This window comes from Taeniopygia guttata, chromosome Z (genome assembly GCF_048771995.1).
Source record: "Taeniopygia guttata chromosome Z, bTaeGut7.mat, whole genome shotgun sequence".
Classification (NCBI taxonomy): domain Eukaryota; kingdom Metazoa; phylum Chordata; class Aves; order Passeriformes; family Estrildidae; genus Taeniopygia; species Taeniopygia guttata.
In genome coordinates, this window is record NC_133063.1 from 36,831,184 (window position 1) to 36,850,470 (window position 19,287).

General features: G+C 38.7%; 1 protein-coding gene and 1 long non-coding RNA gene across 4 annotated transcripts; one reads left to right on the forward strand and one right to left on the reverse strand.

The window, feature by feature from the left end:
- Positions 1–1,407: 1,407 nt before the first annotated feature.
- On the reverse strand, positions 1,408–19,220 carry PLAA (phospholipase A2 activating protein). 3 transcript variants are annotated; one of them, XM_072922247.1, is made up of 15 exons: positions 19,053–19,190; positions 17,657–17,772; positions 16,760–16,953; positions 15,714–15,814; positions 15,510–15,630; positions 13,674–13,841; positions 12,507–12,642; positions 11,834–12,003; positions 10,209–10,366; positions 8,943–9,162; positions 6,891–6,959; positions 5,230–5,301; positions 4,304–4,405; positions 3,554–3,718; positions 1,408–2,125 (listed from the first exon to the last, which is right to left on the reverse strand). In XM_072922247.1, the coding sequence occupies exons 3-15, from the start codon at positions 16,929–16,931 to the stop codon at positions 1,560–1,562; spliced, it is 2,220 nt and encodes a 739-aa protein (XP_072778348.1). In that variant the 5' UTR covers positions 16,932–16,953; positions 17,657–17,772; positions 19,053–19,190; the 3' UTR covers positions 1,408–1,559. The 3 variants fall into 3 exon arrangements, with proteins under 3 accessions (XP_072778348.1, XP_072778346.1, XP_072778347.1); XM_072922245.1 differs by lacking the exon at positions 17,657–17,772 and having other exon boundaries at positions 19,053–19,220; XM_072922246.1 differs by lacking the exons at positions 5,230–5,301; positions 17,657–17,772 and having other exon boundaries at positions 19,053–19,201.
- On the forward strand, positions 5,209–9,033 carry LOC140681783 (uncharacterized). Its single transcript, XR_012052973.1, has 2 exons — positions 5,209–5,345; positions 7,885–9,033. It is a non-coding gene; the product is annotated as an uncharacterized lncRNA (long non-coding RNA).
- Positions 19,221–19,287: the final 67 nt, after the last annotated feature.

A 19,287-nucleotide genomic window follows, 5' to 3' on the forward strand; every position in this document is an offset into this window, starting at 1 on the left:
TTTTCCTAAAGGTAGCTGCTTAGATGCTTTCCCAGGAAGGGGTTCATCTATCAAGTACTGTAAATCACAAATAATGTCTTGGACTGCCTCACATATGAACCTCCAGTAGATCAAATCAGAAAGTGTGTAACTCAGACCATGATCAGGACTGTGAGGGTATTTATCTGGAAATTCATCCAAAGTACAAGTGTGCAACTGAAGATCTGAGAGACCAAGTTTCCTGGAAGCAGTGTAGTAACTCAATTCAGGTATCTGGAGCAAAATAAAACTTAAGAGCTCTTGGTCACAAAATTTTTCACATCTGGCATAGATAACATAGGCAGGTATCATGGAGTGTGGAGCTCACATGCTAGAAGTTTGCCCTGTTTGCCATTCTATTAGTCTAATGAAAAATGCAACTTAAACTTTGACCTTCTTTAGTTCATCTTAATTCTAAATCCAATTTTAACATTTACAGTAGTAGAAAATAACATTTCCCTTTTCAGCGGAACATCTTAGATCTGCTGGAATAAGCTGGAAAGTATTATTTTCCATTTCAACAGTCACCACACTTACGAAATTAAAGCTGCTTCATAAAACTTGAATTTGTGCAGTTTACAACAGAGTATTTCAGTTGTAAAGGGCCCCGACTACTTCTGGACAAAAGATAGAGCCTCTTGTCAAGGACATTGCCAAAGGCCTCAAACACTGACAGGCAGAGTACACCAACTACCTTTAGGAAGCTTCTCCAAGCTTCTGCTGCTCAATCTCTTCTCTGGAAGTAGATTGCTCTCTCTCTTCAACATGACCTTTTTTTAATCACCTAGATTTTACAACACGAAGTAAGACACCTGCTATTAATTAGTGGAGTGTTCCCATCCTTAAAAATTAAAAAGTCAACTTAAAGGCTTCTCTAGAAGTTCAAGCCATTTTAACAGCTGCAAGATATAAATTTATGAATGAAGCACAACATCCATATAGCAGGTAGAGGTTCTAGCCCTGAAAAAGTCATCTAGCCCTAGGATTAAAAGACATTAAGAGCCATAACAGTTAAGTTTCAAAAGGAAGTGGAAAAAGCTGATGAAAATTTTCCTTACCAGGCTATTTGACAAGGGTTAATATTAACTAATGTTAACTAATAAGCTTGTGAAATGCACTGTTGAACTGAAGGATCCCAGGGCCCGTCAACCGCTAAAAAAACCTCACAGTCAAGAAACAGTCTAAGCATGCTGGAACACAGAATGTGATTGGGGTGGGTGTCAGAGTTGACAGTCACTAAATAACAGCCATTTCCTACCTTTCTGTCTGGATGACCTGTAGGTACTGATATGGTTTGACTTCTTGGTGATCTGTTTTTATCTGAGCAATATCAGGATTCCTTGCAAAGTTTCTATGCAGTGATCACTTCAGAAAGGCAGTCCAATGACAAACAGTGAAAAAAGTTTTATTTGCTCTGTATCTTGTGACAAAGTCAAGTGTAATCAATCCACAGTATTTTTCCAAGTACAGTCTGTCAAAAAATATGAACAAACGCATCTTTTTAATGCATACACTGTCTTCCAAGTTCTAAGAAAAAAGTATTACAACAGATTAAGAACAAACCTACAGCATTCTTTTACTTTAGCTGGTTCCGATACAGAGGCATACTTTCTTATTTGAGAATCAACTCCCAGAGACTTAGCTAATCGTACAGCATTTGTATCATCACTGATTAGTGTCCCAAGAGCCACAAGCAGTCTAAAAATAGCTTCAAGATCTTGAACAACTTCCATAATTGTGCTGATTACTGATAAACATTGAGCTTTGCCCTCAACGTTGTTGACTTTATGTAAACATACAGCATAGTTCAATGTCAGTGTGGCCAGTGCAATGTGAATGTTCTTATTATTCCCTGATTTCATTTCAATTGCTTGTGTCATTATTTCATCCCTCTGTTCCATCATGAGCTTCTGGCCTGCATGGCTGACAAAACAATTGCAAAGAGCTCTAAGTGCCAACAGCTGGTTTGCTTGTTTGCCTTTAGGATTCAGAAATTTAAGGAGAAGAATGATAAATTGTACTTGCTCCTTTTCATTGCAGAAGTTTTCATTCACAGTGGGATGCCTGACAGACAATCTAAGAATGTCTAGAGCCGGAAAGACAATATCTAAGAAACAAAACAAAACAAAATTTTAGTATTAATATTGCATTATGTATAAATTTATCAGTGAGTTTCTTTCAGATGCAGACCTTCGTAGCCCTGCAGGTTTGGGAACAGACAGTAACAGTTTCATGCATAATTAAAGCACAAATTGTTTCACATTCATAAAGACAAATATTGACAAATCCGTTCTAGTAACAGTTCAATTATTGTTAAAAAATCCATAATCCTTAATTTAGGATTAACATAGTGCTTTGCAGAAAATCTTAAAATCTTCTCTAAAATCTCTAATTGATAACACTGAAGGCAAGCACAAGATATGGTAACTAATCCAAAAAAGTCTCTGAAAGCTGAAAGTTCAGTGACTGAACATCCCTACATAGACAGCATCTCCCTTTGTCCTCATTCTATATTTTACAGTACAGTATAGCTATAAAACTGCTTACAGGAAAAGAAAATAAAAAATATGTTGTCAACTGAAGAGCTGTAAATCATTGTAAGGAAACTGAACCGAAAATTCGTCCCTCCCTTCCCAAATTCTGAATACATATGTCTCCTTGGATCTACTACTGGTATCCAACACTTACAACCAAATCAAAGCTGAACCTGCCCAACTACTTATAGAGGTTTTTCCTGCAGATATGCAGAATCTTCAGAATTAATGCTTTGTACAATACAAAGAGTCTGGAAGGTATGACATAAGTCATCAGCAGCTCCTCATTATGCAAAATACAGTTGGATTAAGTGATATTCTAAAACAAGCATGAATTTTTAATATTAAAATGTTCTTCCTGTTAGTAAATCTTTAACTGCAATTTTAAAAAAGCAGTTCATTTTAACCATTCTTAGATATTTGTATATGCAAACAATTGTTTTTTTCCAGAATGTGCTGTAACAACCAAACTAGCTTTTCCAATCCATCAGTGCTGACAATATTATTAAATGTAATTATATTACCTCTACTTACATTCTTCTAGCATGTCATTTCACGAATGCAGTTCTGATCATATAACATAGCATCAGTAACAACTTCTTTACCATATTTAACAGGAGCTACTTTTGATTTTTTCCCCCATAATTTATCTTCATAATTTCATCTCTCACTTGGTAACAGCTTAGGATGTCAAGTTCACACTTCCTTACTCTATTTCCTGACAAGTCTCACACCTTTTTGAGGATGGCCCTGCTAATGAAATAATCATAACTGATTTTTGTATCAAGTTTGCCCTTTATGTTTATTATTGTGCCAACAAAACTTGACAACCAATTACCAAATTTGCCCCTGAAGCTGATCACTGCTGTCAACACCTTTTATTTATCTTGTCTTTTCTTCTTGGTCTATCAGATCTTTGGGACAGACTCAGTTATGATAAGACTTTTCATTCATGGTGACATACTGATGAGATGACACATAAAACAATGGTACGAGTTTACCTTCTGGCCAGTTAACTGCTCTCCATAAGGTCTGAAGTTGCTGTGCCGTAGGTGTTTCTGTAGAGGTGTTGCATGTTGCAGACAGTAACTTTTCTAGGATTATCAAGTCATCTTCGGTAAGCTTATGTTCTTCAGCTGCACTGCCATTAAGTTCCTTTAATTTACCTGTAATACCAAATGAAGAAGCACAACTTTCCCAAAATAGAACTTCAGAAATCGAGATCTCAACTAAATGCTACAAAAGCACTTTATAAACAAGTAACAACTATTGCAATTGAATGGTTTTTTGGGGAGGTCAGATTTTTAAACATGTTTTCCAATTTTATAATTTCCCATTTAGGTTTTTAATTATCAGTAATTGCTACTATTATTTCCACTTTAACAGCACAACACAAAGATTCAGAATTTGTAGGAAAATTTTAGAAAATGCCTACATAAAGCTAAAAATGCAGAAAAGAGTTATGAAAACAGTAGAGTGTTCATAACTGAAATATAATTTAGTTTTGCTTTTTATTAAGTAGTAAAACAATAAAGGTACTTTATATTCTTAGTGTGATCACAATTTTTTTATTTTTACTTCAATCATGTGATCATGTTTCGCTTATGACATGTGCTATATTCAATCTTCAGTGTGATTTAAAAATCCAAGTATTAGATTAATGCAATGGATCTAGGATTAAGAAAAGTTTTTTTAAAAACTCAGTTACTTCAAAAACATTTTTAAAAAATCCTTTATATTAAAACACTGACCCAGTATCTGCGTAGGATTGGCCTGGTCAAAGGTGACAGCATCCTTCTTCGGAAAATAAATATTTTCAACTTTAGCTGCAGCTGACTGGTAGGCACCTATTCCTAAAGAAGGGCAATACAGAGCATTCAACAGTGTACCAAAGTGTCTGATACAGAATGATATCCTAGCAGTAACTCTATACTGCTGGATGTTACTCAGAAAAATATCTCTCGAAAAAAACCCTGAATGTCTATGCAAATAGCTGTCATTCCTTACATTACTTTTACATTCAGAGGTTAAAAATGAAAGCATAACCTTCACAAACTGTTCCCCCTCATGTAAAAGTTTACAAGTCGAAATTATTAACAGTCATTTCTTAATTATGTGAATTAAATACACAGTCACTTATAGCAAGGCTGTTGTAGTTAATACATGAAAATGGCACGGGTCTTTTTAGGAAAAATATCTCCCTTGCCCCTGAAATCTTGTAATTTTATTATTTTCATAATGAAAGTGTTTACGTATTAGAAGATTTGCAGATATGACCAAGTTATGGCCCATGCAATAGTAGCCTGAAATGTCTTTTTTAAGGAGCAATATAAAGCTTTTATCATCACCTATAATGATTTCCTAAACTCACAGGTCGCTGATATTGTATAACGCTCATTAGCTATGCATCAGTTTTTCTGATCAACAACATAAATACTAGGAGATCAATAATCCTCTCAGATTATTATTATACATTGTAAAGCTTGTGTGCATGATTCCTGCATGCAAAGGAAGGCTCTGTTATCCCTATTTTATGATTAATTTCAGAGTATAAGCAGCTTCAATCTGCTATTTTTAATATAGTATGAATTTTGCATCAATGCAGAATTCATGTCAGAGGAAAAAAACCAAACCTAACAATTAGGAACATTTTTCACTGGCAGACATTGTCTCTTACCCATAAATGGATCAACCCCGCCTGCTGGAGGTACTGCATTTGACACTGAACCAGGAACATAGCGACCAGCGCCTAACAAAGATGTAAAGTTTTTAAACACCACCACCAATAAAGAGGTAATGTATACCTGTATTTAGTTACTACTTTTCAAACAAGACTATTAAAAGGGATTTTTCTGCACTAAAAGAATTACAAAGTAGTAATTCTTTTAAGGATTCAAAGTTCAACACTTTTTTATGGATTAAATCCATGCCTGTGGGAAGATGTTGGTGGTGATAGCATTCACAAGCTAAGTGAGCCCACAGCTGGGAGACACTGTGTCATCACTGTGAGACACAGTAGGATCTCTGGCACTCACAGGTGAAGAGAGCTTCAGCACAGCAGATACCTTATCCATGACAAGTTCCAGTAGGAGGATCCACTGCCCTGGCCTTGACTTTCTTTGTGTCTGAGCCAAGAGTGGTTCTTCTGTGGGAGTTGGACTCTCCTGCAACTGAGGTCTCAGTGAGGCCTCCATTTGCAGCGACCACAGAGCCACAAAAGCCATGGAGGAGAAACAGCTAGACACAGAAAGACTGTCAAGATTGGGAAGACTGAAGGCTGTGAGTTTTTGTAACAGCATAAAGGTTTCTGCTACCTGTAGATCTGCAACTGCAGAGCAGGGAGTGAGCACCCTGGCACTGGTGTGGACAAACATTCAGCAGTGATGTGTTAGGAGCCATGTTAGACTGCACCTCATGTTGGCAAAAGCAGGAAAGGCAAGCAGCAGAAGGGAAGCAGAATAACCTCCTGCAGGATAGGAGGCACCTGCCTATGCATATGGCCTGGTAGCTTGGGAGGTACGTGTGTGCTGGGGCAAGGATTCAGGATGCCACAGAGACACTGCCAAGCCTTGCCTGGCCTTCAGACTGTTATTCTGCTACTCTTCCACATGGTAATCAATGGTTTTCCAAGGAGGTCTTGGAGGATATCAAGAATGATTAAAAAGCTCTGAGAACAATGATGAAAAGTGCAGGGCGTTTCTTTGTTGCTTTGAACAAAGCAAAAATGCTTGAATAGAAATGGACTCATCAAGTGAGTCAGCAACTCACTGCATGGCTGGTTTTGCAGACAAGATTTTGGCGTCAAGTGATTACAAGAACCTATTTGAGGAGCAGGAGCTACTAATCAGGGATGGGAGAAGTCTGACAATGCAGGGCTGGACCTGGGAATGTTTTTGCAGACAAGACTGCTAAACTAGTGAGAAGGACTTTACAATAGCTATACCAGTGAGGATGAGAATCTAAAATACAGGGAGGATGGTACCGATAAAGCTCATGTAAAAAAACCACGAAAAATGAAAACAGAAAACTACTTCTATGAATATACCCAATCTTGTGTGGTTCATAAATGTGAAGTCTGGCAAAACAAAAGGTCCTTATTCTTCTGCTGCAGTGGACAGAGTGACTTGAGGCAGACCCAACAGCAGAGGGCTTAGCTCTGCTGAACAGATCTCGGTATGCTTTGCAGTGTCAGAGCCCACCTTACCAGGTTGTTCCACACATCTGCCCCAGAGAACTGCAAAAAACAGCTGTCTGGTGCTAAACATGGGATGCAACAGAATACTACTTGACTCATGCGTATCTTAAGTGCTAGCCAGATAAATATAAATTTTTCATTACCTGTAAATGGGTCTGCCCCAGGTATTGTACTCGATCCAGATGAAGAGCCTGGAACATAACGTCCAGCACCTAGTCAAACAGTGAGAAAAGCAATGACTATTAAACACACCTTGATGTTATTCAAATCCAGAGAGAGGTATCAAAGCTGGTGAAAGGTCTGGAGTGCCTATCCTATGAGGAGTGGCTGAGGGAGCTTGGGGTTGTTTAGCCTGGAGAAGAGAAGGCTCAGGGGACACCTTATCTCACTCTACAACTCCCTGAAAGGAGGCTGAAGACAGCTGGAGACTGGCTTCTTCTCCCAAGCAACCACTGGACAGGAGGAGAGGGCACAGCCCTAAATTGCACCAGGGGAGATTTAAGGCAGACATGAAGAATTTCTTCATAGAAAGAGTGATTAGATATTGGAATGAGCTGACCAGGGAGGTGGTGGAGGTGTTTAAGGGAAGACTGAATACGTGGCTCTTAGTACCATGGTCTAGTTGACATGGTGGTATTCAGTCATAGGTTAGACTCACTCTCAGATGTCTTTTCCAACTTAATTACTTCTGTGACAACTGCAGCTCTCAGTTACATATAAACTGACAAGCCTGTATTCCCATTTCCAGTCTCTTGCAAGAAAAATATTTAGCTTAATTATTTTAATGCTATTTTGTTCTTAAATTAATCTTTGTGAAATTATTTGAATTCGTTTGTTTTGTAAATGTGATAAGCAGGATATGATTGATTAACATGGTTTAGCTCATCAGTAATCAACTTGTTCTAGTTCTTTCCTGCCTGAAAAAGGTAATTTATGTATTTCACTACATTTTGATTAATTCTCTGGCTAAATTTTTGTATTTTATTAATTACCTTAACAGTATCTGGCACTTAATGTATGAAAACTGGATCTTTCCTAAACCGTAAAAAAAAAAAAAAAGACTGGACTGAAAAATACAACTGCCTAAATTAGAATTTTGATGTAGATTTTTTTTTTTTTTTTTTTTTTTTCCCTCAGAATTATCTGTGCCTTCTTCTTCAATTATTTAAGGATATGAAAATATCTGCAGAAGAAGTTCAAGAGCTAAAATACTGAAGTCTGCCTGGGCAGACAATTCCAAGAGTTTCAACCAAGCCAAGTGCTGGGTCCTGCCCCAGGGTCACAACAACCCCATGCAGAGATACAGCCTAGGGGCAGTGACTGCAAAGCTGCCCCACAGAAAAGGACCTGGCACTGCTGATCATTATCTGCCTGACCCTAACAGCAGGCGTATGCATATGTGGCCAAGAAGGACAATAGTATCTTGGCTTTTATCCCAGCAGGACCAGGGCAGTGACTGTCCCTCTGTACTTGGCCCTGGTGAGGCCACACCTCAAATCCTGTGATAAGTTCTGGGCCCCTCATGACACTGAACACACTGAGATTGCTGGAGCAAGTCCAGAGAAGGGCAATGGAGCTTGTGAAGGGTCGGGAGCACAGGTCTTATGAGAAACAGCTGAAGGAACCAGGGTTGTTTAAGTGGTACAGGTGGATCTTACTGCTCTCTGTAACTATTTGAAAGGTACTGAGGTGGGAGTCAGTCTCTTCTCCCAGTAACAAGTGACAGGATGTGAAGAAATGGTCTCAAGCTGCACCAAGAAAGGTTTAGATTAGATATGTACTGGATTAGATCTACTGGAAGGGTGGTCAGGGATTGGAATAGGCTGCCCAGGGAAGTGTCTGAGTCATCATCCCTGAAGTATCCACAAGTATCTAAAGAACTATGTGGGTATGGGGATACGATTTAGAGGTGAACATGGAATGATCAGCTAATGGCTCAACTCAATATTCCAATCTTAATGATTCTATGAAAGTGGAATGGATTGAAAACTGATGGAACAACCACAGCCAGAGGATGGTGATCAGTGCAACATCTACTGGAAGCCAGCCACTGGTGGCGTACCCATCCAGTCCTGCTTCACATCTTCACTAATGATCGTGTGGAAGATCATTCAGAGTGCATCCTCAACAAGTGTGCTGAAGACATAAAACCTGGAGGAGTATCTAATATTATCACTTAAGTTTAAAATATTTACCTGTAAATGGATCTGAAAATTGATTACTTGTACTCAACAGTGTTTGCCCCTTAGTGTTGTCCATAATAAACTTGGCCACCTGATCCAGAAACATAGGATTTAGATCATGCTTTTGCAGGAAGTTGTATGCAGTCAGCCAAGGATCATCAGTGATGTTATATGGCAGTTTGTAGGAAGGCCCATTTTCATTTACATCAATGGTGAAAACATAGTCATATTCCTTTAAGTGGAATAAAAATAAAAACACATTAGAAGTCTTTCAGCACTTTTAATATAATGATGTATTAAATGCAGGGGCCCAGATCTAAGCCTAAAAACTTAAAACACTGTTACTTACAGAACATATGAGCAATATTCTCCTGAGAGACTGCAAGTAAACATTTGCTGATTAGGCTAAACACTAAACATTACTTAGCAACAGCCAAAACATCAGTGTGTTGTAACACTGTTGCTATACTATATGCAAAACACACAGCATTGCACCAACTGCTAAGAGTTTGAACTCTGTCTCAGCCAAAACCATGACAGACTTAAACCTGTATTTTCCAGAAGTCTCTGCTCAAGAAGAGCAGAGTAAAACAACCTATCATTAAAATGTGTGTACAGATATATTACAAAATAAAGATGCATAAGGTCACTCTCATGATACCTCTGTCTCCCTCCAAAGCTACAGAGCAATCAGATACTTCAAGACATTTCAGTCCTAAAAGCACACTTCTAATTCTAGCAAACAATTTCCTAATGTTTCTTTAAAATCTGTGAGAGTGAAAATCAGTATCTTGGAGGCATTTTTTCTGTGGTGGAACCTGACAAGCTTTTCTGCATAGATTTCAGTAAAGGAAATATTTTTCAGCATATATGTCTTTAGGTCAGCTTACCTGTCTTTAGGTTCAGTAGTCACTATAGAGATGCAGTAGAGAAGGTCAGGCATCTAACATTTTAGGTAAGCCTGGCATTGTAAATCATAAAGTTCATTTCCTTTGGGAAGGATATTAAAACTAACTTCTCAACCTCATTAACAGTAAATACAACAGAACTTGACAATTTCTCTACTAATGGTTTACCTTTCTTCAAAGTAATTAGTGTCTATTGGCTTGCTCATTTTACAAAATGTGTTTCATAAGTAATAAAGTAGACTGTACTTACTTACATTTCTACCTCTGAGATCAAAGGTAACAAAAAAGTTCCTGTTTTCTAAATGATATTTTATCTGAACAAAGACCAGTTACTTACAAAAGAATGAAACAAATTAAAGTTTGCATATACCTTTCCTTCAAATAAAATTTTTCCAGACATTTGTTGTGTGGCTCCAGAAGAACCAACAACATCACCGATCTTTATCCATCTTTCTTCACTAACACTCCACTGATATGCTTCTACTTTCCCATTATCTTTAATAAGCCGTGTCTGTCCATCTCTTGTTCCTGTAGGCAGGAGTTCAAACAATTTCAAGGATATGATTTACTTTAGGAGAGAAACATATTCAAATGGTGGTCAGCATTAAAATTTTTAAAACAGTTCAACACTTGAAGTTCTCAGAATTAAGTAGATATATGGTTTAATCCCAGATGGCAACTAAGCACCACACAGACACACTCACTGACCTCATGGTTGGGGTGCAGGAAAGAAACAGATGAATAGAAGTGAAAAATTTGGCAATTAAGATACAATTAAAAAGGTAAATCAAAAACTACAGCAAAAGCAAAGCACAACAAGGAATTCAGACACCACCTTCCAAGGGCAGGCAGGTGTTCAGCTGTCTCCAGAGAAGCAAGGCTCCATCAGGCTCAACAGTTACTTGAAAAGACAAACACCAACATTCCAAACATCCCCGCCTTGATTCCTTCTTCCCCCTAGTCTATATGCTGAATCATATGGGATATCCCTTGGGTCAGCTGGGGTCAGCTGTCCCCTCCCAGCTCTCTGCACACCCCCAGCCTCCTCGCTGGTGGGATTGGTGAGGAGCAGCAAAAGCACTGGCTCTGTGTTATCCCTGCTCAGCAATAACAAAACAGCCCTGTGTTATCAGCCCTGTGTTATCAAGCCCCGTTTTCAAGCACAAATCCAAAACACAGCCCCATATTAGCTACTATGGAGAAAATCAACTCTATCCCAGCGAAAACCAGACAAAATGCTATGTCTCACAACAAGAACAGCAGCAATCTTAATGATCATTTTACAATTATGATAATAGTATCTGCCAGCAGACTAAGTGGCCAAACCAATACTTAGGTTCAGTACTTCAGAAGTTTATCAGCTTCTCAGTGAGATGACAATTAAGGAAAGTGATACTCTCCCATAGTCTAACAAGATGCAAAGTTTCACACTGATGTAAGATCTATGCCACTTCCTGATCATAGCCAAGGGCTGAAGTCACTGGTTACTTCACCTTGAGAAAAAGTATTTGTCTCTCTAAGAATAATGTTTACTACTGCTTCTACTGCATTCTCAAGAGCCTCTCAAGTACCTACAAAGTGTGAACCAAGCCCATCAAGACTATCTTTCAAGCCAAAAGCTAAAGCAGAAAATTTGCATTTCTACTTTTATTAAGAAAAAAACCTGCACATTCAGTAATCCTTTTACAAATTACCTGTTTCACATACTCTTGGTACAGCTGGCAGAACAGATAGAAAACATCTCAAACATACTATAGCATCAATTCCACCTTTTTCTAAATTATCTCCTAGGAGAATAAAAAAATCCCCAAAACATAAAAAAACCTTGAGTCCCATTTCCAGAAGAATCTGTGAAAGGATACTAGAGCAAAATTAAGCCATTTCCTTCCCTATCAAAAGGGATTAAAGCTTTAAGTTTGGAAACCATCAGAAGCTTCAATACCTCACACCAAGATTTGGAAGCACCTCTAATACGACAGAAGTACAATAACTTACCAGGATCCTTAAGGTGTTCTCTTCCAGGAAGGTCATCAGCATTGATATCTCCTAAATCACCAGTTTTAGGGTCAATGGATGCTTGGGCAAGCTCATTTTCAAATGCCTGAATCTCCTCAGCACTTGCTGTACGTTCCAAGGACTCTGTAAACACCCTTATAATTCCATCACTGAACAGAGAAAAAAACATTCAAATAGAAATACTATTTTAAATATCACAATGACTGCATAAATTCTAATGGTGTCTTCTGTGTCACAAAAAACCATCACTATTTCCAACTGCCCCTCCCAATTATTATGATGAAATGAATTCACTCTGATACTAAAACCATATAGAGAAGGAACCAAGCAGGTAACCCTGGCTTCAGAATAATTTTAAAATCAAGATACAATACACCTTTCAAAAGAGTTCTTTATGCCATGCTTACTAAATTTATTCTTATGTCTATTCATGATTTACCACATTTCCAAGAACTCACTCTAACTCTGCAAATGACATTAAAAAATACTTCTTGGATGAAGTGTAGTGTATGTTTAAATTTAACACATACACACACTTTGATGGCTTTATTTTTAAATACAAATGAAACTGACATCCAAAGCGATGCTGTAATTTCTTCAAGGAATGTCAGATTTGGATCTACAAATATACTGAAAGTAAAACTTGGGATACCTTGCACCAACTACAATGTCACCATTGTCTAAGACACAGCAGCACCATACAGACTGAGCTGGGAGTCTGATTGTTTGAGCACATTCCCCTTGTTTCCAGATTCTAAGAGATCTATCCTCTCCAGTTGTCACAAAATCTGAAAATAAAAAGATATAAAAAACTTTTGAAGTATATTTTTTGCATACTGTGATTGCGGATGCCATTCTGAAACTGGGTATCTAAAATTCACAACAGTAAAAGAACCCTTCGGCAATTTAGTCCTTCTCTCAATTACAAGTAGGGAGCAAAAAGAAATCCACTGCTCACTTGACTTCTCAAAAAATCCAAAATGCATAAATTGCAGATTAACCAGCCAGACAGTGAATAAAACTGTGCCCAAGACAAAAAAGATCACTTCATCCTTTAAAGGGCTTGAACAATTTTATAATCATCATAGTTTCATCTTGCTCTATACTTGCATAGGTTCACATTTGTTTCATTGAGTTTTGGAAGGTAAGCCTGCTTTATCAGGAAACAGACATAAAGCATTTTCAAATGTCTAGGAACTCCTCAATGAGGAATTTTAAGGAATTGTAGGATATCTACAATATATGCATCAACCCATATATACACACTTTACCTGTTGAACAAATGTGCAAGTGTCCCATACGCCACACAAATGTCACTGACTTGGAATTTCTTCTGCAACTGGCTCAACAGTTAGTTCTGAACCTCTAAATCTCTAACTCAGAAAACAAATGTAATTAAGCCTCAAAACATAAAATTCTTAACCTAAACTACATTAATGCACATTGTGGAAGTATCTAAATTTACATTATCTCAAACTGGCATGCCACACATTAGTATTTTACTACTCTGCAAAAGCGCTGAAATACAGGTGGCAGCTAAGATAATAGTTTTGCCTACTGCTTAATCTAAGTTTTGCTTAAGCTTTCACTTAGCCCTAACCCAGGACCTTTTATACTACATACTGCCAGAGCAATTTTGACAGTAGTGCAACTTGGAGTCAATCTCAATGTATTTTTTCATCTATTTACACTAGGTGTAAGAAAAAAAATTAAATGCTACTGGTTTTCTTTAGTTGCAGCAGTGGCACAGAACACCAGTATACACACCCTGCCATTTCATTTTGATGACTGTTGTGTAACAGTCAGGAAAGAATCCTACCTTTACATCGAGGGAAGACAGAGATGCTGTATATATAATTTGTATGTCCATAATACACCTGCAGACACTCGCCAGAGATCTGCCACCTTCGAACACTAGTATCATTAGCACAGGAAAGGAACTCCATTTCACTGAGAATAGCTAAACCTCTCACACAATCTTCATGTCCTTTACAAAAGGAAGAGAAAATTTTAATGCAGTTATTGTCTCCATTAGCAGCAGTATACCACTTTTGTATAGCTCACATCTAAATCCAAGTAACTAATCCTCGTGGGAACAGTTAGAAAAAAATTTAATTTCTCACAATTATCTGAAAAATATCCTAATTTTTTAGAAGTCATGTGGCTTCTGGGCTGTTATAGTTTGACGCTGGCACAATGCCAGTGCCTCTATAAAAATGTACTTTCCTAAATGAATGTTGTGAGATGCAATCCAGAACAGAGCAGAGCAGGCTTAAGACTAATAACAAAGGGAAAAAACTTTATTACTATGATAAAAGGAAAAAAAAAAAAAACCACACCATAAATCCAAAATGAAAACTTTCTACAACATTCCTCCTCCCCCCACCTAACTCCAACAAACTACAGTGAGACACAACTTGGACCCTTAATCAAGTTATCACCCTTCAATATAATCAATACTCAGTCCATCAAGGGAGAGAGGAGTCTCTCTTGCACCAGACCCCCAGGAAACACAATTGTCACTTCTTTTGTTTCCATGTCACACATGGCATCACCCAGAGAAAATCTGCCAGTGTGATACTCTCTTTTCTATGTTACAGTGCTCTCACCACTGCACATGGACAGACTCATAGGGTTTCTTTTTAAAGATGTTTTGCCAAGGACTAAAGAAAAACAACAGTTCAGTTTCTCATTTTTGGGACCACAGTCCCTCCTGTTTTCCCCTGGGGCTGAAGGTCTAAGAACAAAGATCTTCATCTTCCTGAAGACAGAGGGTATCACCACACTCTCCTCAGCTTTTCTCTGTTCACTCCATTCTTGTGCTGGTAGTCACTCAAGCAGGTTTCTTGGCCTACCATTGCATCCCCCTAAAAATGCAGTCTCTGTTGCAGGAGAAATTAGTTCAGTCTATGGCTAGCAAGAAAAGTCCAGCAAAAAGCCACTCCATCATCTCTTCCCACCTAGAATTTCTCGAACATCTCAGGTCCCAAACTGTCTCTCTTCTTCTCTTTCAAACTAAGGAAGAGTAGTATTTGACAAAGCTTTCATTTCCCTAGTTAGAGTTAAAAAGTCTTGACTCCCTGGCCGGCTGAAATCTCAGCTCAGACTCCAGTTCCCACACATTCCCCTCTTTCTCTTTCTTCTCAGCCAGAGAATTTCTAAGCATCTTCAAGCTATCTCGTGAAGGGTTGGGGTGGGGGGAAGCAAAGAAATCTCGGCCTTCCTCCACCCTTCAGTCCCCAGGAGCTGGCCTGGTTCCAGTCCCTCCACCCTTCAGCCTACCTCAGCCTGGGCCGCATGGCTCCCCTTCCCCCACCCAGCCCGTCGCTGGGCAGGGAAAAGTCTGCACTGCACTCTGACTGGAACTAAAGGGGCAGTTCCATAAGTTCTTACTTCGAACCCCTCTGTGTTCTCAGAAGCGTGTCCAGCCTTCAGTAGCCACTCCAGGTACTAATTTCCAAACCTGACTACTGATTAGTTTGACTCCAACTTCCATGTCAAATTTTCTTCCGTGTCAAACCACGACATGGGCATACAACTACTTCAAGACCTTAAAAATCCTGCCTAAAGATTGTTTTTGTAAGATTTTAACGTTTGTTCTCTTTTAACAAGGACAGACCACACCAATGAAATTATCAACTGCAGCAACATTTACCAGTGAATGTTCTTTCACATCTGCCTGCCTTCCACAGTTTTATAGTTTTGTCAGCAGACCCAGTCAACATTAATCCCTGTTCAGGAAGTATCTTCACTGCCCATATTGCAGCTGTGTGACCCTGCGAAAAACCCAACATTGTTAAGTCTTGTCAGAATCCAATTCAGAGTAGTTATTTCATATTGAGGTAGAGGAACTTCATACCTGTAATGTCATCATACATTTGTCATTCAACCAAACTTTTGCTGTGGTATCCCATGATCCACTTAATAATGTGCCAAATTTCCCAGATGAAAGGCTGCAAACTGGAATGAACATTTAAGACAGAACTTGAATGACAAGTATCTTGGACTGCCACAAATCTTATGCCAGCAATTTCAAGAGATTAATTTAAGACGATTTATTTGGTATTAGCAGCATATTTAGTGTTGAGGAGTCTAGAGAAGAATTAAGTGAACTGTAATTGCATTGCAACCTAGAAAGAAATTGCTTAAAATTCTCTTAAATTTTAGGTTTAAAAACTTGAAATATTTTTGCCACTCATATTTTTAAATTTCTCTCAGTTACAGATCTCTTCTCTTGGACTAGAATATGATGACAAACATGTGAGATAACTAGTCAAGACACTCAATGTAAATGTGTAGTTTTCAAGAGAAAGAAAAGTTTTGTCTATAGTATTCATTTATGTCTTCAACAAGTTATTTAATACAAAAAATACTCAGCTTACCTTCTTGGAAGGCAAAATACTACCCCAAGAAACTTTGGTGACATTCAAAGATTTAGTAGAAAGGTAATCTGCAAATGTTCCAGTGACCCAGTGTAAAGCTCTGTATTTAAAGCACTAATTAATATTAAATACCCATCTAAGTAACAAAATGGGCAGAGGAAGTTTATTAAGGAAGCTCATTTTTTTCTTCTTGTATCAGTTTTGACACAAAAATAACACGTGTAGAATGAACTGCTTCTTAAAAGTGCAATTCTTGACAAAAGTGTAATCATTCTGTGAACTCCCAGGAATTCAGAGAGACAGTGAAAGTTCAAACATTCATGAGGATAAACTTGGAAGTCCTTGCAATGAATGGTCACTGCATGAATTAAGATTATAAAATCGTATTTGTGGAGGACATAACTAAACAGTTTGCTACATCATATACCACATAAATCAAAATTGAGTTTTATAAATTCAGTTTCATTTCCTCTGTAATAAGTCATGTTAACTTAAAAAACTCCACAGTACAATTACTACATACCTGTGTTTTTATGACCCTTAAGGACATAAAGAGGAGCTGGGTTGTCAACTGTGAAAATGCAAATATTATGATCATTGCCACCAGTTGCAATCAGCCCACGAGGATAGATGTCACTTGGAGGTATGATGCACACGCATGACACAAAATTTGAGTGGCCACTCATACAGTGCATCTCAGTAAAACCCCTGTTAAGACTTAAACACAGATGATAATCAGTTTAGAATCATGACAGAAACAGTACTTTATTTGAGTAAATTAGAGTTCTTTAATCAATAACTATGCTTGCCTTGTACTGCATAAGTACTATGGATGACCTAGAAATAATGAAATTTAAGACAAAAATTACATTCCAGAATTCCTCCCTGTACACAATAGTAAAGCTGTCCACTTATTTTTCAATGCAGTAGTAGGCCTGGAAGGACTTTTGTTTTTTTCTTGCTCATTGGCAAGCACTATGCCAAATTTCATCAGAAATAGCTACAGTTTTTCTTTATGGCATCTTTTTTTTGTCTGAAAACTCAAACGTATATCCAAGTACACACTAAAGTAAGAGCACACAGATGAAGTTTAATGCCTGCCAAGTGTATTCACTATCTCTTCATTAAGAGTACTATAGAGGAATAAAAGTTATACAGACCATAACTAACTCAACCAGCACCCTCATTTCTTCACCGTGAGGCAATCTCATTAGTTACAGCACTAACTGAAAAAAGCTATTTATTCCCATAGACTAAATATGCAGGTTGTGGTGCTGTGTGCTTGTTTTGTTTTCTTGTGTTTGTTCCCCACCCTCAAAAACACAAGTTCTCATACTGTTATCCTTCAAACCCTAATGCTTGGCAAGCTTGAAATATGTAAGGAAATCACAATACTCTTCTAGACTCTAAAATATCTCACCTTAGGGCACATAGAACAAATCACAGAAGGCAACATATCTTCTTGGAAAAGCAGAACCAAAACAGCACACAGCACCGTGCTCACCCACTGAACCCTGACTACTGTAGTCCCTGAGCCTTCAAAGGAGAAAGGGATAATCAATATCAACATTTTAAGTTGATACAACTAAGTTACATCTTCTTCCTTACAAAGTTCTTGAAAACTATGGTTTAGAACTAGAATTTCTTTCCTGCTGCAAATTTCTCTGCAATTTAGCAAGTTCTTTCTCATGTGATGACAGACATAATAAGACCCACTTAGTTTTCCTTCACCTCAGTCAAAGAGGTCCAGAGTTCAATACAAAGACAAATTTGCCAATTATTTATATTTCACATGAAGGCAATGGGAAGAATATTTATGCCTAGTAACTTCAGAATACAGATCACAATACAAAACTATAGTATGGGGAGGAGGCACATCCTGTAGCTTCCAGCAATATCCCACATCTCCTATACACATTGCTTAGCAGTGTATCTGGTCTATTTCTGGTCAAGCTAATAATATGCTGAAAAATTCACTTTGAGAATTCAACTACACAAATTCAGTAGGCGACAACCCTGTGCAACATAAGCATCAGAAAAATTAATCTCGGGGTATTTTTTTCTTTTTCTATGTCTTTGTTTATTTAATTTTCTGTACATTTTTTTGTTCATATTCCATTTTATATTTTACAAAGCTGGCTTAGCAAGAGTGAGAAAGAATGGGTTTTTTTTAAACATTCAAAGCACACTGCCTTACTGTCAAAATAGCAGTACTGTTACTTAGCAGGATTATTTGGGCACTGAACACCATGAGGTAGAAGCAACATTATCAATACCACCTAGAAAAAAGGATGCCTAGAACTACTGACATTGTTACCATTTCTAAAGCACTAAACATGGATGTACAGCACACTGCTTAAAAACAAACTGCTTTCCCCAAAGGTATGAAGAAGTTGGGTTTGCTCCGCCTGGAAAAGAGAAAATAGCATGGAGACCTCATAGCAACCTTCCAGTATCTAAAGGGCCCACAGAGAATTTGTGGATTCCCCATCCTCGGAAGTGCTCAAAGCCAGGATGGATGGGGCTCTGAGCAAACTCTTCTGGTGAATGGTGTCCCTGCCTGTGGCTGAAGGACTAGGACTATATAATCCTGAAGGTCCCTTCTAAACCCCTAACGTGATTCGATGAAACTGACAACGTCACCACGAACACCTCCTGCAAACAGGCTCCCACTGCCCTCCACCTCCCTCGGCCCCACCGAATCTGCTGGCAACCCCTAAGGCGAACTCAGCTGTATACACGAACTCGGCGGGACACGGCCGCGCGGAATCACTGCGGCGCCACCTCCATGCTCTCCGCCGCGGCCCAGCACTCACCCGTCAGGGACCCAGAGACGCGCCGTTCTGTCCCGCGAGACGGACACAAAGCTGCCTTCAGGAAAGAGGCCACGTGTGAGGCCCCGCACGTCCTGCCCGTGCCCAAGCAGGGAGCAGCGCAGCCGGAACATGCTGCCCTCACCCGCCATGGCAGCAGTGCCGGTCTGACACAGCACAGGCCGCAACGCCACCGGAAGTCGTGCCAGAAGTGTCGTCACGGGGCTCGTAACGCGAG

Excerpts from the sequence above, each read along its gene's own strand:
- PLAA (XM_072922245.1), bottom strand. The coding sequence starts at position 19,201 with ATGGCGGGTGAGGGCAGCATGTTCCGGCTGCGCTGCTCCCTGCTTGGG. Across the intron at positions 16,954-19,052 it reads CGTCTCTGGGTCCCTGACGG|TCTTAACAGGGGTTTTACTG; the intron begins GTGAGTGCTGGG and ends TCTGTGTTTAAG. Across the intron at positions 12,643-13,673 it reads TGTCTTCCCTCGATGTAAAG|ATTTTGTGACAACTGGAGAG; the intron begins GTAGGATTCTTT and ends TTTTATTTTCAG.